Raw genomic sequence first — 22,199 nt, 5'->3', positions numbered from 1 at the left:
TAGAATCGAATGATATTAAGGTCGTGTGCGAGTTAGGCTAAGTTGCGTTCTAAATGAGGGAAATTCTAAGTTGTGCCGATAATGTAGTGATGTGTCGATACGTGTTGATAAATGGCTAAATGTGTGCAGTGCAAAAAATCCCAAAAAATCTCCCATTTGGTTTAGCATCAACTTAGCCTAACTCGCACACGTCCTAAGACTAGTTTGTCTTCGATTGAGGATTTGCTGATATTTCCCAAACAAAAATATAAACATTGACTTACATAGTAACATTCTATATACATACAACTCTGTCACATGATATAATAGGATTGTTTTATGAACTTCCTTCCTCCTACATACAAAATTAGCTCACTTCAAAACGATTGCCGTGATTTCGACCCTCAACAATATTTTTAATTATCTTGAAAAGTGTCTTAATATCTTCACTTCATATCCAAATATGAAATTTTCTTTTCTTTATACAACTATGAGGGTATTAATTTTTTTAACCTGACAAATCTGTCTAGTTCACAGAATAAGGAGGTAAATATTTAGTTAATATTATATTTTCAATATTACCTGTACGTTGCGTAAATTAGAGGTGTTAAATCCAAATTCAATGAAGAGTACCCAACTTATTAAGTGCAATGGACATGACTACTAAAGCATACTAACAAAAACTAAATATGACATCTATAATTTTTTTATTTATCACTATTGGATGTTACTATCTTATAATGAAGAGTTCTATTTAAGTTTATAATTAACCACACCATACTTACATCGTTTAACTTAAAATCTCTACTTTATTTAAATCAACTAAAAATAAAAAAATTGTTTCAGAATCAAAGATCTAAATACTTAGAATTTATTTTATTTTCGAATAAGACTAAATACAAATTGCTTTAAATTCCAAATGCTGTTGTGAATTTGTGGGATGTGCCTATTCCGCAGATTTTGCCTTATCCGTTCTTATTTTCTTTAATATTAAAATGGTTTCTTGCCTCTGCAGACAAGCAGATTCATTAAAACAGAAGACGATGAATATTTAAGGTTTATTTATTTTCTTGAAATGAATTTCTCGAATAAATTCTGTACTCTTGGCGGTTAGTTTTGACCCAAAAAGTAAGAGTTGTCAGTAGCAGTTGTGAACAATGAAACGCAGTTGAAGGATTTTCAAACATTGTTTGAAAAGTCACTAGATTTTTTCAGGTTACACACCAAAATCCAAACGAAGTGGCATATTTGTGGAAGTGACAAAATTTGTAAGTTTTTCTTTCTCAATTCTCATGAAACTTTCGCTACCGTCGGCATTTGCTGAAAACAAAATAAAACAACTTTACATAGTAAATATTTGGAATTTCAGACATATTTTTTAATAAAAACTTCTTTAAAGTAGGTTAACTAATTTGAAAGCTTTGAATAGTTTACCTAAATCTTCTTCTGCTTTTGATACAAAAGTTTTGATTTATTTAAGAAATGTGCAAATCTGCATACTGCAGAAACTTTTTATTCAAATATTTTTAAAGTGTATAAATTTACTGATCTTTTTATTTTTCTTATTTTTTAATTTTAGTGTATGAAAGCTTACATCGAGTACGAAATTTCTGAAGGCGCTTATGAGATCTCATGCCCTGACGCCCAATGTCCAGAGCAGGGTATCATAACATTAGCTGAAATTGCAAATCTAACTACTGCAAACCTTATGAAGAGACATCATCGTTACCGTCTGAACAGAGGTAAGCCACATAAAGATACATTTATTATAACGAAATTGTCAATAACACTTTGTCTTATTTCCAGAAATTGAGTTAGACAAATCACGTACTTGGTGTCCTCGCGCCGGTTGCGAGACCGTATGTCTTGTTGGGCCGAGCCCACAAAATGACGCAGCACCTTCCACATCAACATCACAAATTGCTGCTACGAGTCCTGATACTGATGGTTTATCGCCACATTTATGTGCTGTACAATGCCCTACATGCAAGGATATTTTTTGTTCATCGTGCAAGAAAACTGTATGTCATTATCTTACTGATCTTAAACCATTATAATAATTGTTTTATTTTCTTTAATCTATAGTGGCATCCTAGTATCACTTGCGAAGAGCATAGTAGACGGCTGGTTGCAGATGGTCAGGATGATATTGGTATACCTTTTGATAATGACTTAATCAAGTGCTGTCCTATGTGCGCAGTTCCCATTGAAAAAGACGAAGGTTGTGCTCAAATGATGTGTAAACGCTGCAAGCATGTTTTCTGTTGGTATTGTTTGGCTAGTTTGGATGTAAGTTACTGAGAGATTGTATTCTTATACTAATATATCTAAAAAGATTTACAAATATGATAATATTGTTTAAATGTGTATATGTTGGTGTGGTATATAGGTTTATCAATTTCGTAGTTGTAATTTGACAAAACTGCTTAGTGACATATGATAAATACGTATAATTGTTATGCAGAACAGCATGCATTTAGAGTAAAATTAAAAATTTTTTAATTTGAATCATTTAGCAATGGCTAAACATGTTAAGATTTTAAAAACTTGTAACACATATGTGCACGATTCCCCGGACGCTCCTATTTAACAACGGATTGTATCAGATTCAATTATTGGTACGGCAGTTCAAGTAACCACCAGGCTTATGGCTTATCCTTACAACTACGGTTGCTCACGGTTCCTTCTCGATAGAACAAATTCTGAGATTGTTGATAGTTATCTGGCGAATCGGTTGCCAACACAAAAGATTTATGATAACCGCAATGCTTAGCACCATTACAATCTAATTATATCTATTTTATTCTATTATTTATACATAATATAATTTTAAATGTTTTTTTAAAGATTTTGACAGCTGAATTTAGTAGCTTCCTTCCCCAGCAATAATCATTCATCACAGATTTTAAATAGCAATAATTATTTCGTTTGCTGTCAAATGACAAACAATATTGTTCATCTTTACTATTTCTTTACCTACATAAAGTTAAGCTCAAGCAATTTATGGTGCTATATCTGTAGACGTTAAGTTTAAGACGTTAAGTCTTATTTGAAGCCAAGTATGCATTGCAAAGCGGTTATCAACAAGTTTCTATCTAAAATCTGTAGGAATGAAAGATGCTTTCTCGATACAGTGAGAAGTATCCTTGCGTAATTGAGGTCAGCGTGTAGTTACGAAAAAATCAGGACACAGTTACTTGTCAAGTATAAACAAGACTATTTCCAAAATGTGTCCAAACATGTCCTCATCATGATATCGCCAAACATGTTGACTTACATATTAATTAACGCCCAATTAATTTACAACTCTGACCTCTTTAAGTGGCAGAATTCATTCGTTGTGTGCCAGGTTTGTTTAAATTAGCATTATCTATACCCACATTTCTTCTACCAGGATGCTACAGAGCTGAAAATTTCCTCACCCTAATTTTAATTAGGGTGAGGATGCTCCTAATTTTATGTTTTCTAAATTTTCGATTACATCTATCATGATTTTATTCTTTTGTATGGTGAGTTACTTCTGCATGTGAGTTTTGATTTTAATGAAACCACCATTAATTTAATAATCGTGCTATTTATCTCCTCCCACGAGGCATCAAAACATCCCTTTCTTAGATCATGTTAAATGGCACGACTACGATTAAGACTACGATTACACAACAACAAAATTCTCGAATGGCATTCGCTTTATATTTCCTGGGAAGAATGACACTTTTCTTATACAACAAAACAACAAGTGTCGCAACTGCATTTTTACTTCCCAATATGCCGCCCATCTGTTCTCATGTTCCAATGCACACACGAATTTGAGACTTATTAATCTTTCGTTCCACCCCATTAAAATTGTGAGGTGTCCGCTTTGATCCGGAGTAGTTTCAATTAAATCGCCCCTATTCCTCACTTATTCTTTATCCCAAACACCTTTTTTGCCAAACTTACCTCCCCTACCTTATCTATATCCTAACCTATATGTTCGTATTTTTTAATTCCTTCCATCTCTTCTCGGACAACAACGTTTGTAACAATATCGCACCATAAGATTTCAGTCTAATTATTTTACAAAATTAACGATCTAAAATTGAAAACTTATATATTATAAATATGTTTTGCTGAATTAAAATGTTTTTTTTCGTTTGTAGGATGATTTCCTTCTGCGTCACTACGATAAAGGACCTTGCAAAAATAAACTTGGACATTCCCGAGCTTCTGTGGTGTGGCATAGAGCTCAAGTAATTGGCATTTTTGCTGGTTTCGGTATTTTATTACTTGTCGCATCGCCACTATTGCTGCTGGCAGCACCCTGTATTATATGCTGTAAATGTCGTAGCTGCAGTGGTTCTAAAACCGATGAAGGGGATGGCGAAGTAGAAGAGGGCGCAGTTCTACAAAGGTAATAACGATTAGTACAATTATATGCGTATAAAATCAAACTAAATAATATTATTTATTTCGTTTCAGTTAAAAATCCTTGGAGTTCGTAAATATGTACATAAAATAGTTTAAAGGATACACATTTTTTGCTTCTGAAATCTAAACGCAATCTTGTTTCACACAATCTTTATTTCTAATTATGTATTCATTTAAAATTACGAACAATGCATATTTTATTTTGGTTTTATACATAAAACTACTTTAAATTAATTATAAATTTACAAGTTAATAAATCTGATTTGTTTTACTAGACGCGTAGAGTACACATCCAATCGTGTACGTAACACTAAAAATGTATTAAAAATTGTACGTATATATTTAAAAAAAATTATTATGTGTTAACTAAATTGTGATATTTACAGTGATTCGATTAACTTTATAATATATAAAATCGATAACTTTAAACAATTAAATTTATGTTTTATTTTTGTTTCTCATTTGTAAACTATTTAATTGCATTAGTACTAATATATTTTGTACATTTCCGTGTACGTTCAATTTAGTTTTTAATTTAAGAAAAATGTTCACTTAAGAATATTTATTATAAATTTTAAAATTTTAAAATTTTATGCGTTTTAATTAGTTTTAAAGATCTTACTTTGTAATTAAAATTAATTAGTCTAAGATTGATATGCTCTAAAGTATTATCTTTGCGTACATATGTTTGTTAATGAACATAGACGATAACTTAAAGAAGTATGTGCTCTATTACATATGTAAAATATAAATGCTTTTATTTACATAATATATCATCTGAATGTAGTTATAATAACGAAATGAACATGTAATGCATAATGTTAAATACTAAATAAAATATTAAAGTTTATTATTCAAATATATATATATATATTAGATTTTGTAGTTAGTCACGCGTATTTACACACTTTATTGTAATTAAATTGTACTATATTTAATAAGTTTAGCTATTTAATATATTTACTACAATTCGACATAGTTTTGTTTTTATTGTAATAAAGTCAAACAATTGAAGAATTCTATAACCGATACGATACTTATTAATCTTGAAATTATATTATTAAAATCTTGTCATTTTAATTGCAGATAATTGAATATTTGAAGTAAGAATATTGTGACAAAATGTATTCTATAAATAAATATACTTAAAATCAAAATAAAAATGTTAAAAACAATATATGATAACATTTTTTAATTTTAATATAGAGGAGGGAAGAATTATTTTAAAATAATATTTATTTTTAACAGTAGTGAACAAAATTATAATTTTTAATTGTATATTTTACTGACCAAAGAACATATTGATTTAAAAAATAGTTTCTGTTTTCTTTGACTTTAAAATTAAATTTAAATTAAAATTTGTTGTTAAAGCTTTCTGTGAGGTTTTTTTCCTATTAACGTAAACAATATAAACAAAAGTGAACTCGTAACTATTCTAATTTAAATTAGAATTATTATAAGAAATAAGGAAAAGAAAATACTATTCGGAATTCCAACTCGGTTTATAGGGCGTAGAAACACATTAACATGACTTCTTTAAAATGGATTCCCTAATAAAGGACTATACACAAAATACCATAGAAAAAATTAAAAATGAACAATAAAAAATGTCTGTTGAATAAGAAAAGTACTAGTGTTTATAATTTGACAGATTCCAAGTTCTAAGTCTAACAGCTATTGTCCAGCAATTATAAATGAACTTATAAAACCAATGAATATTTTTAAAGACCGTTAGTCAGGTGATGATGAGTATTAAAGAATACTCGAAACGGTTATATAGTCGTCAAAAGAATTTAATTATAATTACAAATAAAATTTTACTGTTGTGAATAACTTACCATCAAAAGTCTTTGTATTTAAACAATAGTTACTTTCGTCATAATTAAAAATTAAATTTAAATGTTTTTTTTTTTTTTTGAAATGTAGATTATACTTTTACTCGTATTATCTGCTCTTGCTTCTGCGATTGTCAAAACACGTATCCAGTATACCCATACGACTTTCATTAAGACGAATGAGATGTGGGATCACGAACTAAGAGATACTATATGGTTATTCAATAGCATTAAAAAGTCCGAATTAGCAGATGAGATACTTTTCAGGGATAATAGAATAGATGTCATAAGTTTTAATATCATTATCCCTCTTCTCCACTTAGTATGTTTGCTATCGATTAAGATAAAAAGTAAGTGAAATCAAAAAATCTGCAGTGATATAAATAGCATAATACTTTCCAAATTTTATTCATTCTGGTTAATTCAATTGATTGCAGTGGGTAGATATACCTTTGCTTACCGCATAATTAGCAATTATTCAGAGTTTTAATACCACATTCTTTACAAAAGACTTCTGTAGATTTAACTAGCTGAGTTTATGTAATTTAACGTTGGTTTTGGTCTATCGATGAGCACTCCGATACACTGTCAAAAAAATTCTTTCTTAAAAGCCTTTGCCTTCTAACTCCTAATTGTTTTGTCCTTAAATTTCCTTAAATTCTACAATGAGTATATTCTAAAGTATAAAATATTTTAAGTTATACGTAATTTTTTCATGTAGGTTGTAATACATCAATGACCTGAAAGATCTATCAGTCTATCAGTATGGACTTAATCCCTCTCAATAAGTTCCGCGCACCTAGCATTAATGTATGCACGCCGGGATATACTGTACATGTTGCGAATGACTGGCACCTATTGTAAGTTAGCTGCAGAAATTAGAGATAGATGCCTATCTTAACGATATCTACGGAAACAAAAACCAATACCACTTAAAAAGCTTCTATATAATCACAAAAGAGTGCTAAACTTCCTACTTTATCATTATCTTGAATGTTCTTATAATCGAATACATGTTTTTTTTCTATTAAAAATTTCTATTAACAATTTTTTGATTTTTCTTTTTTTCGTTATTTTCCAAGTACCATTAAAAACCACAGTGTGTTACAAGTATTACTGGGATAATGAATAATACTAAAGCAATTATTAAAAAATTTTTTAATAAAAAAAAAGTGGATGAAGTAATGAAATTAATTTTATTTAATCAGCATGTTTACAAAATTTCTTATTTTATAATTTTGACCTAAATTATTTTTGTTTAAGTTTAAATTTTGTTTTATAAATAATTTAACAGTTATTTCAAATGACGAGTATTTTCCACATATTTAAAAAAGCTTATAATTTGTTTTTTAGTTGTATTTTATTGAAGAATCTGAAAAATTACATGTGTTTTGTTATGTTTAAATTAATTTCAAAATTTATTATTTTAGATAATTAAATTTTAGATAATATTAAAAATATTCATAAATTGTAATATTAAGTTTTAAATTTACTTTTAAGTTTAATTTTGAATAAATTTAGAAAACATTGAACAGTAACCCATTGTAATATTTACATTTTCATAAATAAATCTTTCCTTTCTACTATTGCGCTCCGAAAAAATTTTTTTAAAATGAATCAATCAGTGTAGTCCTCGGAAGTCGGAATCAAAAAATCCATATGAAAATAAATTTTTAACTCCAGTTATTGTAAATATACACCATAATGCAGTTAATATATTAAATAAATTGTCAGACATCTTTCTAATTCTTGATAAGCGGTGTAAGGACGGAAATTTACAACAAATTTTCGCATACATAAAAAATGACTATATTTAAACATTACATACTTAATATAGCACGTACTGGGAATGAATGTTGCAAATGTCTGAAATTAAAATAGATAAGGATAGGATAGGATAGAAATAAACGATGCGGAGCACTGCGACCATGATTGACACTTCGTTTGACACTTGCGAATTTTATATAGATTCCCCAATGCCTCTGGTGTATAGAGTGGGATTCAATACCTCTTCTCTAATTACGTTAATAAATGTGGGTTTGTTACCTTTATTAGCTATAATTAATCCAAGACACATAATATATTCTAATTAGCTGCCGCCCAGTAGACTTGAAATTAGCTGTTGGATTTTCTATGGTGGAACAGTTTCTTCTTCACCTGGGAAGTAGGCAGAGGCCATGACTATCCTATTGTTGAAACTTCAACTAGAACCGCTGCTAGGTCTCTAGAAATAAAGTTAGTTAACGGAAGATGTTTTACGTCTCCACAGATTATGATAGCTGCACGTGGCACTACTATCGATCGGTCATACACCAGCTTACCTGATTTTGAGTTTAGTCCCCGAAAAAACCCACCCTAGCACGAGAATAATTGCAGCACGCACTCGCAGTCCATCCAAGTCATCTGCAATTACATTGAAATAAAATATAATTAAATAAATGAATAATATCATAATAAATAAAATAAATAATAAAAATCACCAGCAACTGAATGAAAGGCAAAGTATGCTGGTGGGAATGAAAACAAAACAGTGAAACAAGAATTGTCAAAATATTCGCCGTAAGAGAAATTCGAAGAAAAGATCAAAGAAAGCTAATATAGAATATATTATTAGAATATAGAATATTATTATAAAATATATTATTATTATAATATATATTATATCGCAGAATATATACAAAGAATATTTCTACATTTAGCATTATCTATGAAAAACCTAGTTATATCATTGTGATTCATTGTATTCCGTCTACCGTAAATGATATAAACTTGCAGAATATATATATCAAGAAACATCAATACAAATCATATACATAAATACATAAAGAACATTCTTCCTTCAGAAAACACCTAAGTCAAGCGAAGGAAATCATTACGTTCGATCGCATGACGGCTCTTGAGTACGAATAGTTCATGCATTTGGTTATTCATACGAATAGAACAAACTCTAAAGACATCCAGTTGAATCTGCAGACCAATGAAAGTTTGAACCAATATATACATAGCTCGGGATCACTTGGAAGAGACGACCATCGTTTTTTAATTTATACATTCATGTAATCATTTATTTATAAAAATAAGCTTAACTCTTCATAATATTTATTGACCACTCAACATTATTTAATTGTTATAAATCATAAACTACAAAAGATAATATAAAACAAAAGCGAGTCACTGAATATTTTGGTTAAAAATTTTATTGTAACGATCCTCGAGAAGCGGAAGATATCCCAGCAAATAGAAACGACCTCGAGAAAGTGTCGTTATAGAGCCTATTAAATTTGTCGTCTGCATGGGTTAAGCCTAATAGGGACGCAAATTTGCACAAAATTCCTTCTTTCATAAACATCACAGTAAATTACGTTTAACACTAAAACAAAATATCCACTCACGTACAATTGAAGATTTGTTCAAAATTCTTAATTGTTGTTTTGTTCTCAAATTAAATAAATTAATTTGTATTTAATAAATTTATTATAAGTAACTCACCGAAAATCGCTCCGCAGCTATGTAATTGTACCAGTTTAAAATAATCTGAAATTTAGTTAAACAAAATTGTTAATAAAGAAATATATTTAAACAAATAAATAATATATATACCTTTTTTTATATTTATTTCTATTAATGCGTAATATTTATTTTATTTATTATTGTAAAATAAATTTTAGAACTACCGCCGAAAAGTCACAGCATAAAAAAAGCGTCAAACGTCAAAGTTTTCGCCGTAACAGGTATGTTGTGATGTTGCAGTCACTTCTCGAATGGTAAATAACGGTCAGCGTTGTAATATTTTAGTACTATTTTACTAATATTTTGATAAACATTTATTAGGTTATTTGTATTTTGATTCTTAATATATAAATAAGTGTTAATTTAAAATATAATAGAAAGTGTGGAAACGAGTTATATCGATGTGTGTATATTATATTTTTATTATATGTATATAAATTCTTAAAAATTTGAACATCTATATAAAAAACGTTATATATTGGTGAGAAATACTTAAGATGAAAATTCAAAACAGTTTAAATTTCCTTCGAAAACTTGAACAACATAAAAAATACATAAAATACAAATGTGAATAAAAATACATAGAGAATCGTTTGATTTTATTGACAACAAACTTCAAAGTAATGACCGCGACCATATAAAGACCATGTAAAACCATTGACCATATAAAAATTAATTTTTTATTTTTAAAAATGACGGTTCCTTCGAAATACTATTGGTGTTCGTGAAGAAAGATTTGCAAAAAATTACCTGCAAGCTGTAGCACTGAAATATTGAAATAAAATAGCTTCAAAATATTAAAATACAAATTAAGAATATCGCATTCATACTAAGTATATTGTATACATAAACTTATAATACAATATGGGAAAACACGAAGCATCTGTATGTAAAGGTAAATTAAGTATTCGTTTTGATGACACAAATTTTATAACAATTAAATTAATTTACATCAAGTAACATTTACTTACTTACGGTTTATTTAGTTTATAATTAATTAATAATAACATGTTTAACGAAGCATTTGTACTCTCAAACGTATCAATTATAAAGATACCTCACTTTCTGAGTGAGGTTTCACAAAAACACAAATTTTCTCTGTGTCAAATACAAAATGTTGCCGTTACATGGATTACTGTAATTAAGATTATCTAGAAAAGAAATAAATTAGTATCACATCAAAAATTCCACTACATACCAGGTAATAACCTGGTATTATTATTATAGTTATTAAGGCCGTGTGCGAGTTCGAGTAAATTGATAGTAAATTGAGTGAATTAGTAAACTATGTCGGTATGGCTGCGAATGTTGGTATTTACCAGAATTTCGAGTAGTGTAACTTAGATAAAAATTATGTAAATTAGGCGTTACCATTGTGAATATTTTATAAGATGTTTAATAAATAAATAAACAAATTTGAAAACTTTTGACCAAAAATAATAATTAAGTGCAATAAATAAATAAATAAATATTTACATAAGTACAGTGCAAAAAATCTCTAGGAAATTTTTATTTACTTTACCTCAATTTACTCCCACTCCAACTCGCACATTAACATTTTATGTTAATAGACAATTTCGAAAATTCTATTTTACATGAAAAGCATCCACGTGTGCTCAGGATTGGGAAGTAACAAATAAAATATATATATGTAGGTTATCCCAAACAACCTTTCAAGTTTAAGATATTTAATTTACTGTAGTAAATCGGACTTTAAATTATGGCGCTAATAATTGTATTAGTTAAATAACTTAGAAAAAATTTAAGTTTCAATTAAGTTGATTAAATAATATCATTTAAAAACATTATGCTTAAATCAATGTTACAATCAATGTTGTTACAGTATCCCTTGCTACCCAATTTGAATATTTGGTTAGTACATGATACACTTCCTTTTTACATTATTTATCGCCTCTTTTTTTCTCATTATTATTATATGCTTTTATAATGTTAAAATGTACTTATTTTATTAAATAATGCCGTGTTTACATTACGAACTTTCGTTAACGAACTTTGCTAAAGTTGATTTAATATTAAATTATCGTTTCGGGTTTTCATTTCGATAAAAGTCACATATTTTAACATATTGTTGAGCAATTAGCTGTAAACATTATTATGAAAATCTTGTTTGTTACTTATAAATAAATATTGAAAAACTTGTTTTTTAAGAAAATTAACTGAATAAAAATGCAGATTATTTATAGAATTTTGAAGTCTTTCGATTGGTATATAACATTAGATCTCTGATGCGTATTTTTCAAATGATACAAAAAAGTAATTAGCAAAAAAGTTTATTTTTAGAAAAATCTAGAAATGGTAACAATTTGTACGCAAATATTTCTAATACAGGAATAATTAAAGCAATAAAAAACACAAACTAGAGTAGTACACTTTTGTGAAATTTAAAGTCAAAGCTTATAAATTCGGCAATATTTCAACTCAAATATCTCCGAAAAAGTTTAACACATAAATCATTTTTTAAAATTTATTTAAATAACAACCCAGCTTTCCATTGAAATATTGCTAACTTGGCACTAGCAACATATTAGGTCTGTTCCACGAGCTACTCATAGTAACTTTGAGTACACACTGTGTATACACAAGCGCGTTCTACAAGCAAATTTTCAAGTATTTTTGTGTAAATTTTACTTCTGTTTTACTCATTTTTTACTATGAGTAGCTCATGGAACAGATCTATTATTTTAAAAATCTACCAATTTGCCATTTTTGTACAAAAAACTTATCGATAACGCATTAAATTTAGCACTGTATTCTGAAAAAGGTATTAAATGAATTAAACTTTCAGTTAAAGTTCGAAGTTTGTTGATCCTATTTATAATGGGTGCTGTTTTGCGCTCAAAGTCGATTTCCAACAGAAAATCTTGTAATGTAAACCCCGTATAAAATAGATAAAATAGCAACTAGGAAGTTGCACAATTTTCTACAATAAATTTTATAGCAACTACTTCAACTACTTCAGCTACTAATTACTTTCAGTAACACCCCTGTTTTCATTTGCTTTCATTTTGAAAGTTATGTTGGCTCTGTTTTGAAGTCAGCTGTTTTTGACTTTTGGGTTTGTGGAATCTAATTTATTGCAGATAAGCGAGCTGTTAAAGTTTGTTTATTGTTTAAACTGTTTCACATTAAACTTGTAAAGAATAAAATTAATTTTTTTTACGTTTCCTATAAGTAATTATTAAGTTATCTATTTTGTGAACAAGATGGAAGGACAAGCGTGCCCACGTTGTAAAACAACAAAATACCGGAATCCTTCTTTGAAGCTTATGGTCAATGTGTGTGGACACACATTATGCGAATCTTGCGTAGACTTGCTCTTTTTAAAAGGGTCTGGCTCATGCCCAGAATGTATGGTACCATTAAGACGTAACAATTTCAGAATACAGCTCTTCGAAGACCCGCAGGTAGAAAAAGAAGTTGATATACGAAGACGTATACTACGTGATTACAATAAGAGAGAAGATGACTTCGAAACTCTAGATGATTATAACGATTATTTGGAAGAAATTGAAAATATTATATATAATCTTGCTAACAATATTGATATAATTAATACAAATAAGCGCATCGAAACATATAAACGTGAAAATAGGGAAATAATACAACGAAATAAAACACGTGTTGGTCGTGAGGAAATAGAATTGACGGAGTTGATTGAAATTGAACGCGTCCAGGAAGAGACGAGACGACAGGAATTAGTTGCGCTTGAAGCTGAGCAAAAAAAGAAGAAAGTCCGTGATAAGGAGGCAATGATAGACGAGCTTATGTTTAGCGGTAAGAATGCAACGGAAATTGTAAATGAATATGCGGAAAAAGCAGAAAAATTACGAGAAGAGCAAAAAAAGGTTCCACCTCCTGTACAATTTTCTAGTGGTGTAAAGTTCGGTCGTGACAAAGATCAAGTTTATTTGCCAGTTCCAAAAGCCGAAGAGGGTCCTTTATACGTTCATGTTTTACCAAAGTTATATATGCTCGGTCCAACTCCTCCAACAGCTGATGATATACAAAAAAAGAATTACTTAGCTCATATACGCCAGGAAACTACGGCAGAACGCGCAGGTGGTTATCGTGCTAACATGGCTTGCCAACGGGCGCTACAGGAAGCTTATATGGGGTTGTACTTCAGTAGTGCAGATATGTAATATAAAATCTAAAGATTCCTAATGCTTTAATGTATTTATGCAGTTCATAATTAAGAAATTTAAGTATTTTAAATAAAAATAATTGTAAGCGCTAAACTTTTGTGATATTAATTGTTAAATTTAATCAAATTATTTCTATTCGATTACATATTATGGAATATTTTAACTTCATAGCAACAAATTTATACTGAACCACCTTGTATTACCAAAACAAACTGTAAATCAATTAATGTTGTTGCTGTTATGGCTTGCGTTGGAAGAGGTGAGCGTTTCTTTGACATTTGAAAATACAAGTTGGTTCGAGAAGTAAACCCAAGCGTTCCTGAAAGAAACTTGGTTATCCGTGGTCATCGAATATCACAAATTTAATATTAATCGAAAGACGCTACGTTATCATATATGTAAAATATATTTATTCTATATTAAAACAGCATTTAATATATATATATTAAATGCTGAATTATTGTCAGTTTTGAAATTCCAAAAGAGTTATACATTTTTACTAATTGCTATTGCTTGCTTAATTTTGAAAAGACATTCATAAAACTAAGGATAATATCAAATATCATCTATAAATCCAAACTGCACAGAAAAACTATGTTAAGGAATGCCATAAAATATTATTACCTAAGTTTTGAGTTCAGGATTGTGTTCAGGCTAATAATTAAGTTAATTTTAAAAGTAGATAACCTAATGCATTAACCCTGCTATAACTATTTTTTTATACTCTCAAAAATATATATCCATATTTTTCGATAATAATAATTCATGAAAAGTATTATTATTAGAAAATTTGTTAGAAAATTATCATCATTTAAACATTCCTTAATAGTCAAATTGCGCTTTAACCCACATAACCATGGTTAAAATGATGTAGGCAACTCTTGAATCAGGAACATATAAACCGCAAGAACTTTATATAGGAATGACCAAATTACTAGGAAGGGGACTTGTTAACAAGAGTTTTGAAGTATTGCAACGGACGTTCATATATTAATAAGGACACTGATGTAACGCCGGTGTCACAGGCGATTATATATATCCTAACAGACTGCTTTACCATTGAACCTATCCTCTTTATAACAGGCCTGACGTAACGCAACGAACCTATCGGCGGTTATATGCATCCGATATACTGATTTAACCTAAACATCTTAATAAGAATCCTTATGTAACACAACGAACTTATAGCCGGTTAAGTGGAACCTGATATATTTATTGATTCCCATATTTAACATCTTAACGAAAGCCTTGACATTACTTAACAGAGTCATTACTTTATGTGAAATTTGATATGCCTATTTAGCCTTAAACCTAACATCTCAATAAGAGTACTGATATAACGCAATAGTATCTCTGATGTAACGTAGCAGGAGTTCTGATGATTTACTTCAAGGCTGTCCAGAGCAGATGCGATCGCGGACCAATACAAACACTGTACAGATTGAAGGGCCGCATAAATAAATACTTACGTTCATAGTTGTTTTCAACAAAAATAAAAATACGGTTATAATGTTAAATTTAGTTTTCTTAATTTATCAAATTAAATTAAATTCACTTTGTGGTATACTAACATAAATAAAATAATGTAGTTTTATCAGTACACGAAAAGAAAATTTGCGTAACTGTGCTAGATTAAAAACAGCCCTGATATACTGACACATCTTTGAACAAACATATTAACAATAGCTTTAAACTAACTCTACGAACCCATAAGCGGTTTATGTGGAATCCAATATAATGATTCACATTTAAATTATAGTAAGAGCCGTGACTAAACCCAATTTACCCATACAACCAAAATTTTTTTTGATATAGTGATTAATCCGTAAACTGAATATCTTAATAGAAGTTTTAATGTGAAGCAACGGTATCTCTGATGTAACGCAATAGAAGCCTTGGTAATATACCAATACATAATATACCAATACAATATACCAATAGAATAGTCTTGCATATCGGTCTCTGTGGTATGACATACTGTTTTATCCTTAAGCCTAACATTATGATAAAAGCCGTGCTAAAACGCAATGGACTCAATTACTTCCGATTAACAAACAAAATCGGAATTTGATATGCTGATAAGATACTGATTGCTATCTTAATAAGAATCCGGCTGTAGCGGAACAGGCTGTTATGCGATTACGTTAATTCTAATATACTGATTTATTCTTAAACCTAATATCTTAATAATAACCTTAAAGAAACGCATTTTTTGTGCTACTGTCGATAAGCTATAAACTATGTGGAATCTGATATGCTAATTTACCCATAACATAACTTAATTGCTAATTCACCTTTAACATAATTTCTTTTAATAATTTTTACATTACGAATCGTTTGTATTTTTTTATTATCTTATCGGTAATATATGCTGGTTCAGAGGAGTGTGTGTTTAATGCTTACTTCAAAACAATTCAAATACATTGTTGTTTATACATATATATGTATATATATTTATTTAATTATATCGAATACTTTTTTAAATATTAGTTATTTTAATATATAATCAATTATATATAAACTGTCATTTTTATACAAATTCACATGTCATAGTTTAAATCTATTTACTTATTAATATGAAATTTATAGTACTTTCGGTATGAGGTAAAAAGGTAAGAATTGGCCAAAATATATTTAAAAAGGTAAATGTAAAAAAAATATGATGAAAACCAAAGCGTTTAGAAAGTAAATATAAGTAAATAAATTTAAAATATTAATATAATTAACCTAACACTAAGTATTTAAGTTAACATTGCATTTATGAGTAAACCACTTAGACTGGCTTACACTATAAAATATTCACAATCGTTTTTTATAACATATATGCATGCGTCTTAAAAATAAAAAAATAATAAATTATAAATAAGAATAAAAAATATTCTAAGCACTTGAAATTATGTACAATTAAAATAATAACACATTCATTTAACACGAACTAAAGTCAATTCGCTTCTAAAGTTAATCAAAATTACTATAAAAATAATAAATTTATGCTTTTATGCTAGAGATAATGTTTGAAAATATTTTATAACATAAAATGCCTTTAATTTTTTTTTTTAAGGCCAATTACATATTTGTTTATTTCTTTTTTTGACACTACTGTAATTTAAAAAAGTTTAAACAGTCAGGAATGTTCTTGATTTGTTTTTTTTTAACTAATCATAAACTTCTATAAATTTAATTACTGAATTGTCTTCAACAATTTTTACAAAATCCTCGATTCCTTACTTAAGGTTTTAAAAAAACTTACATAGCATTTCTTTGCTCTAAGTTTGAGATACAATTGTTGAAAAGTCAAATATGAAACATTTTTAAAGAAATTGCTTAAAAATATATTTCAGTATTGAAGTTTAATATATTATAAAATTGGTAAATAAACATCAAAGTTTTGCCAATTTTTTAAAAAATAAATTTTTCCTACTCTTGATGTGTTTGAGGGGTTTTTTTATTTCTAGCCAAAGTACCGATAGCGATTGTTGTAGAGAAGATTTTAAAATTTTGAGGTACTTGACAGTATGCCACTCACACTAGACAGAGTCATCTGTAAATCAAAAAAAATGTTAATTAATTACATTTGAAATATTATGGAAATTATGAAGGAAATACGCACCATGGTACCACCACTTGGTCTTCTTTGGATTTTTGTTGCAGGTTTTGACATAGAGTGTGTTATCTGGCGGACGTTTCTTTTCGCGGCAGCTACTCAGCATGGAGGCAATACTTAAGCACACAGATTGAACTGATAACGCTGGTGACCAATCATCAGTAAGAATAGAGAGGCAAATGTGACCATTTGAATAGACGTGAGGATGAACAGGTATATTATTTCCAACAAATGTTACCTAACATATGCATTTTTTGAGAATTTTATTATTAAATCAATGTATAATAATTAATATGAAATATAAAATCAACAATTTAAATGCACTATATATATATACACTACATATTGTGTAGTATATTAACAGTTTTTATTTTTGCAATTACAGGTCCTATTCACACTAGCGACAGCTTTACGCTTGAAAATGGTTTAATTGGCTAATAATAATAGTGCTTATGAAAAAATAAATCAATTTTCGTTGACAAATACGTGGGTTAGGATGTGAATGAGTAATAGTTGTGTGAAAGGAGAGAAAATTGTAAGGCAGTACAGTTTGATTTAGGGATAGGTCAGAAAGTTTGTATGTACGTTGGAGCAAGAAATCAGATGGGCAACAATTGAAGATGTTTAATCCTACACTCCTTTCCCTCTCTTCTTCAGGAACTCTGTTTTAAACATAAACTGCTGCATGTGTAAATATGCATAAACAATTTTTTATATTTTATTTCTATATGGACTAATTGTTCAGTTAATTAAAAAATACAACACAATTATTTTTTATTTATTTTCTATTCGAAATAAACCTGTTGCCAAAGATGATAATTAAAAATATTATATTAATAAATTATTTTTTAAACAGATAATTCAGTTATTTTGGATAATCTCTGAGGAACTAATATTTCCAATTAAGGTATCATTAGTTTCTCGAAGGTTATTATCAATGATCGATTAAATATTGGTATAAAATAAAAATTAAATAACAATAAAAATATTTATCGTTTAATTAATTGACAAATAGTTTTGAGGCTCTATGCTCCACTGAGATTTAAAGGAACAAAGAAGAAGAAGAAAGAATTTATAAATTACCCGATATATAAACATAATATTAAAGATTTAACTAAAATTTATAATAACTTACCTCTGGCGAATCGAAGGGATATTTGTTATTGAATTTAAATAGAAGCTCAAAACATTCTCCTTCATACAGCGTACCCTCAAAACCAGCAATTTGTATTTTCCACCTATGGATTGTTATTATATATCAGTGTTATTTGTTATAGAGGGAATTGTTGTAAAATAATACTTACTCTGCCAAATTTTGTCCAACACTTTCCGTATCAACAGTCACGCCTGGTGGTGGTTCCTTAATTAAAGACATCAGCTCCTTGTGAAGTCGTCTCTGTAATAAAATAAAACAAACATTTTTAATTTTATATAACATATTTATATAATAAAATATATTAATATTTGTGTTATATATAATTAAAGTACAAAAAATAAGTTTTTGCATCCTATGCTTCAATACAATTTTATTCTTGTGAAATTCTTTTTTCCTTTCAGGATATCGCTTAATAAATGTCAATTATTGATTTAATTAGCAAAAATGTCGTGTGAAAGCGATTTTAGTTCTTGACAGCGATCTAAAATTTTGCTGTGTGAATAACGTATGGGGTTAAGTTAGAACTATTAATAATGGGGGATATAACAATAACACTTATTAAAAAATTAGAGAACATATTGCAATTTTATTAAAGTGATGTTGGAAAACTTGAATGGAAAAACGACTATATTCCAGAATTAATTTCATAAATTTCATGCGATTGATGTCAGTTTCGTAAGAACTAAAAGTATGTAAAATCTAGTTTCATAATAAACTGCTTAATTGAAATTTCACAGGAATACTGTGAAGGTGGTATATTGAAAAGGGCATCTGAGATAGTAAGAGAATAATTTAAACCAATATTACAAAGTTGCCGTTAAAAATGTATGAATACAAGTATCTTTTTCTGGAAAAAAATGTACTAATTCTTAGGAAAGCGAAAGGTGGAAACATTTCATGAAAGTTAAAACTCTTGAAACAAGCAATATGGAATAGAGTATACGATATGTGTTAAAAAAGGACTTAAGGAATGGTGAGATTTGAAACAGAATAAAAAAACAAACTAAATCTATAAATATTTTGTTATTTTTTTTATATAAATTAAAAATTGATTAAATACTTCTTGATTCTTCTTCTTCTTGAGTTAGTGCTATTACGCACTTTTACTCTATAATGGCTGGGGGGCTTATCTCTACCCCACACTAGGCTTTAACTGGGTTAAACAAAAAAAATCATATCATTCATAAATAAAAATCATATCAGCATATCTTCCTGAGAGTCCAGAAGTGGACTTGAGGATTATTAGGGCAGGGTTAATTAGCGTATCAACTTTAGTGAATAATTTTAGAGCTCTGTCTCTGATATATTTTTTCACTGAGTCAATCCTAAGATCTCTATGTATGTCTGTTGATCTAATATACCATGGAATCTTAAACAGTTTTCTTAAAGCCAGGTTTTGAGCTATCTGTAATTGTTTTAAGGTAGTATTTGAGGCTTTGCTATATGTAACACATTCGTACAGTAGTGCAGGTCTAATTACTTGCGTATAAAGTAACTTTCTGTTTTTAAAGTTGAAGTGATAATTATTAAATAGCGGTTTTAATAAATGTAGAACCTTAGAGCAGCTATTCCGTTTGTATTTCAAATGTTTAAGCCAATTGAACCGTTTGTCAAAAGTGACTCCCAGATATTTTATGTTATCCCCCCACTGTATCTCCGTGTCGCAAACACTCACTCCTGGAGGATGCTGTCTTCTTTTTCAAGTTATAAATATAGCCTTGGTTTTGTCATTATTAATTTTAATCTTCCATTTTTGGAAGTATTCCACCATAAGGTCTATATTTCCCTGTAAAGTGTTGCTTACATTTATGGCATCCCGATCCGAGTAGATCAAGCACGTGTCGTCTGCGTAAAGCGCCATAGACGTGGGACTAAGTATTAGAGTTCAAATGACCTACTAAGTTCTATTTAAATATCAAAATATAAAGCTCGTAAATTGCAGAATTCTTATCCTCCTGTCACTCTATACTGACTGCAAAATATTTTGTATACATTTTAATTATCATAAATAATGAACTTAATTATTGTCAAATGTTTTTTATTTTGTTTTCCATCTGCATATACTTTAAATAATCGATACGATATATCAATCATACTAGAACCTCTGTTGACAGACAGAGATATGATAATTTCACACTTGCAAAATACAAGGTTAATTTTGTATATTTAAGAACTTCATTTTATTATAAATAATTTCATAAATTGTTAAGTTTTTGTAAAGTTCTCATATATAATTTTATAACCAAAAGACGTCAGCAAAAATGTTTATAAATAATTGCAAAAGATAAGATTGTAAAAAAATGCTTAAAAAGCTAAAAATTTATGAGTTAAATGAAAATATTTTATTACTTAGAGAAAAGTGCAAAAATTAAAATGATTATTTAAAAAATTACCCCAAAATTAAAATTTATAATGATGTTTCTTAACCTTTTTCATGCCCTACAAAAGTAAATCTTCAGTTCACATAATTTGTTTCGGCTTTTTAATAATAATATATCAATCAAAACATCAGTTGAAAATAAAATAAGAATAAAATTTTTATAATTAAAGCTTTTAAAAACCAATAAATTCATTATAAAAAATGTATATATTTAAATTTATTTTGTCTCTATTTACTATATTGAAATTGAATAGAATCACAATAGTTCAGAAATTAAACTCAAATCTCAATTCAGAACTGGACCGCAACTATAACAAAATATCTCAAATTCAATTAAATTTAAAGTGCCTTTTATAAAAATACTATTGAACTATTTTTAGTAAATATGGTTCTTGAGATATCTAAAGCCGGAGATTAATGTTATACTTGAAAAATAGGACTTGATAAATGTAAAACAGAGAGCTACAGGATTAAAATATATATTTAATTACTGTATAAAATTTTTTTTATTAGTTATAATATTCTTACTGACATATAAGAGGTTTTCACTCTGCTTTGCAAAGTCAAGTCATTGCAAGATGCACGAAATGCAAAAATGCTACACTAAAATGGCGAGAGTGCGAAAACACACCTCTGCTGCATACTACATTCACATGAGAAGCAACAGATGTCAAAACATGTCTTTGCAAGCATATATACATGGGTTAAAGTATAGTAAGATTGCAAGCAATTGCAAGAAAGGTTTTACTGTCCATTGACAGCTCGCGCAGTCTGTATATGTCGTGCATCTTGCAATGAATTTGCAAGACAGAGCGAAGAACCCTATTATATATATAATGTAATATATTCTGTATACATTATTATTTATTCTATATATCCATTCTACATACATTTTAAACGTTCTTTATATATTCTTAAATATGGTGTATACATTCTCATATATATATATAATTCAATGGGACATTATTATATACGTCCTTACCATATACGTCCTTAGATATTCTATATATATTATTTGTATTAAATTGTTTTGCATTTATATATACAATAAAGATTTCCGTAGTGTCTTATACTGAATGTACTGATTTAAATAAAAGGTGTGTATTTTATTTAAAAGATATGTTATCTGACACAATTAATTAAGTATTATAATTAATATATA

At 28.5% G+C, this 22,199-nt stretch overlaps 3 protein-coding genes and 1 long non-coding RNA gene across 7 annotated transcripts in view; 2 read left to right on the top strand and 2 right to left on the bottom strand.

The window, feature by feature from the left end:
• The first annotated feature begins 1,561 nt into the window (after nucleotides 1-1,561).
• LOC119685880 (E3 ubiquitin-protein ligase RNF144A-like) lies at nucleotides 1,562-4,780 on the top strand. The gene is made up of 5 exons (XM_038100279.1): nucleotides 1,562-1,721; nucleotides 1,786-2,000; nucleotides 2,065-2,268; nucleotides 4,119-4,369; nucleotides 4,438-4,780. The coding sequence occupies exons 1-5, from the start codon at nucleotides 1,562-1,564 to the stop codon at nucleotides 4,439-4,441; spliced, it is 834 nt and encodes a 277-aa protein (XP_037956207.1). The 3' UTR covers nucleotides 4,442-4,780.
• A 3,079-nt stretch (nucleotides 4,781-7,859) lies between these two features.
• Nucleotides 7,860-9,757, bottom strand: LOC119685879. 3 transcript variants are annotated; one of them, XR_005252836.1, is made up of 4 exons: nucleotides 8,702-8,737; nucleotides 8,543-8,624; nucleotides 8,268-8,445; nucleotides 7,860-8,203 (listed from the first exon to the last, which is right to left on the bottom strand). It is a non-coding gene; the product is annotated as an uncharacterized LOC119685879 (long non-coding RNA). The 3 variants fall into 3 exon arrangements; XR_005252835.1 differs by lacking the exon at nucleotides 8,702-8,737 and adding an exon at nucleotides 9,711-9,757 and having other exon boundaries at nucleotides 7,861-8,445; XR_005252834.1 differs by having other exon boundaries at nucleotides 7,861-8,445.
• A 3,058-nt stretch (nucleotides 9,758-12,815) lies between these two features.
• On the top strand, nucleotides 12,816-13,980 carry LOC119685878 (CDK-activating kinase assembly factor MAT1-like). Its single transcript, XM_038100278.1, has one exon. The coding sequence runs from the start codon at nucleotides 12,956-12,958 to the stop codon at nucleotides 13,892-13,894; it is 939 nt and encodes a 312-aa protein (XP_037956206.1). The 5' UTR covers nucleotides 12,816-12,955; the 3' UTR covers nucleotides 13,895-13,980.
• A 3,294-nt stretch (nucleotides 13,981-17,274) lies between these two features.
• The window catches only part of LOC119685877 (ubiquitin-conjugating enzyme E2 W-like), a 37,296-nt gene continuing 32,371 nt past the window's right edge, over nucleotides 17,275-22,199 (bottom strand). For both annotated transcript variants that reach the window (XM_038100277.1, XM_038100276.1), the window contains exons 2-5: nucleotides 18,806-18,897; nucleotides 18,637-18,739; nucleotides 17,508-17,739; nucleotides 17,275-17,438 (exon numbers count right to left, since the gene is read on the bottom strand). In XM_038100277.1, the coding sequence (XP_037956205.1) occupies nucleotides 17,425-17,438; nucleotides 17,508-17,739; nucleotides 18,637-18,739; nucleotides 18,806-18,897 (441 nt within the window). In that variant the 3' untranslated portion in view covers nucleotides 17,275-17,424. The remainder of the gene's footprint in view (nucleotides 17,439-17,507; nucleotides 17,740-18,636; nucleotides 18,740-18,805; nucleotides 18,898-22,199) is intronic.

Source organism: Teleopsis dalmanni, chromosome 2 (assembly GCF_002237135.1).
Source record: "Teleopsis dalmanni isolate 2A chromosome 2, ASM223713v2, whole genome shotgun sequence".
Classification (NCBI taxonomy): domain Eukaryota; kingdom Metazoa; phylum Arthropoda; class Insecta; order Diptera; family Diopsidae; genus Teleopsis; species Teleopsis dalmanni.
The sequence above is the reverse complement of the archived record's forward strand: the minus strand, read 5'-3'. Positions and strand labels throughout refer to the sequence as shown.

Bases quoted from the DNA above. Each gene is read 5' to 3' on its own strand.
- LOC119685880 (XM_038100279.1), top strand. From the start codon at position 1,562: ATGAAAGCTTACATCGAGTACGAAATTTCTGAAGGCGCTTATGAGATC. The intron at 2,001-2,064 runs GTATGTCATTAT...TTTAATCTATAG, and splicing joins GTTCATCGTGCAAGAAAACT to TGGCATCCTAGTATCACTTG. The intron at 2,269-4,118 runs GTAAGTTACTGA...TTTCGTTTGTAG, and splicing joins ATTGTTTGGCTAGTTTGGAT to GATGATTTCCTTCTGCGTCA.
- LOC119685878 (XM_038100278.1), top strand. From the start codon at position 12,956: ATGGAAGGACAAGCGTGCCCACGTTGTAAAACAACAAAATACCGGAAT.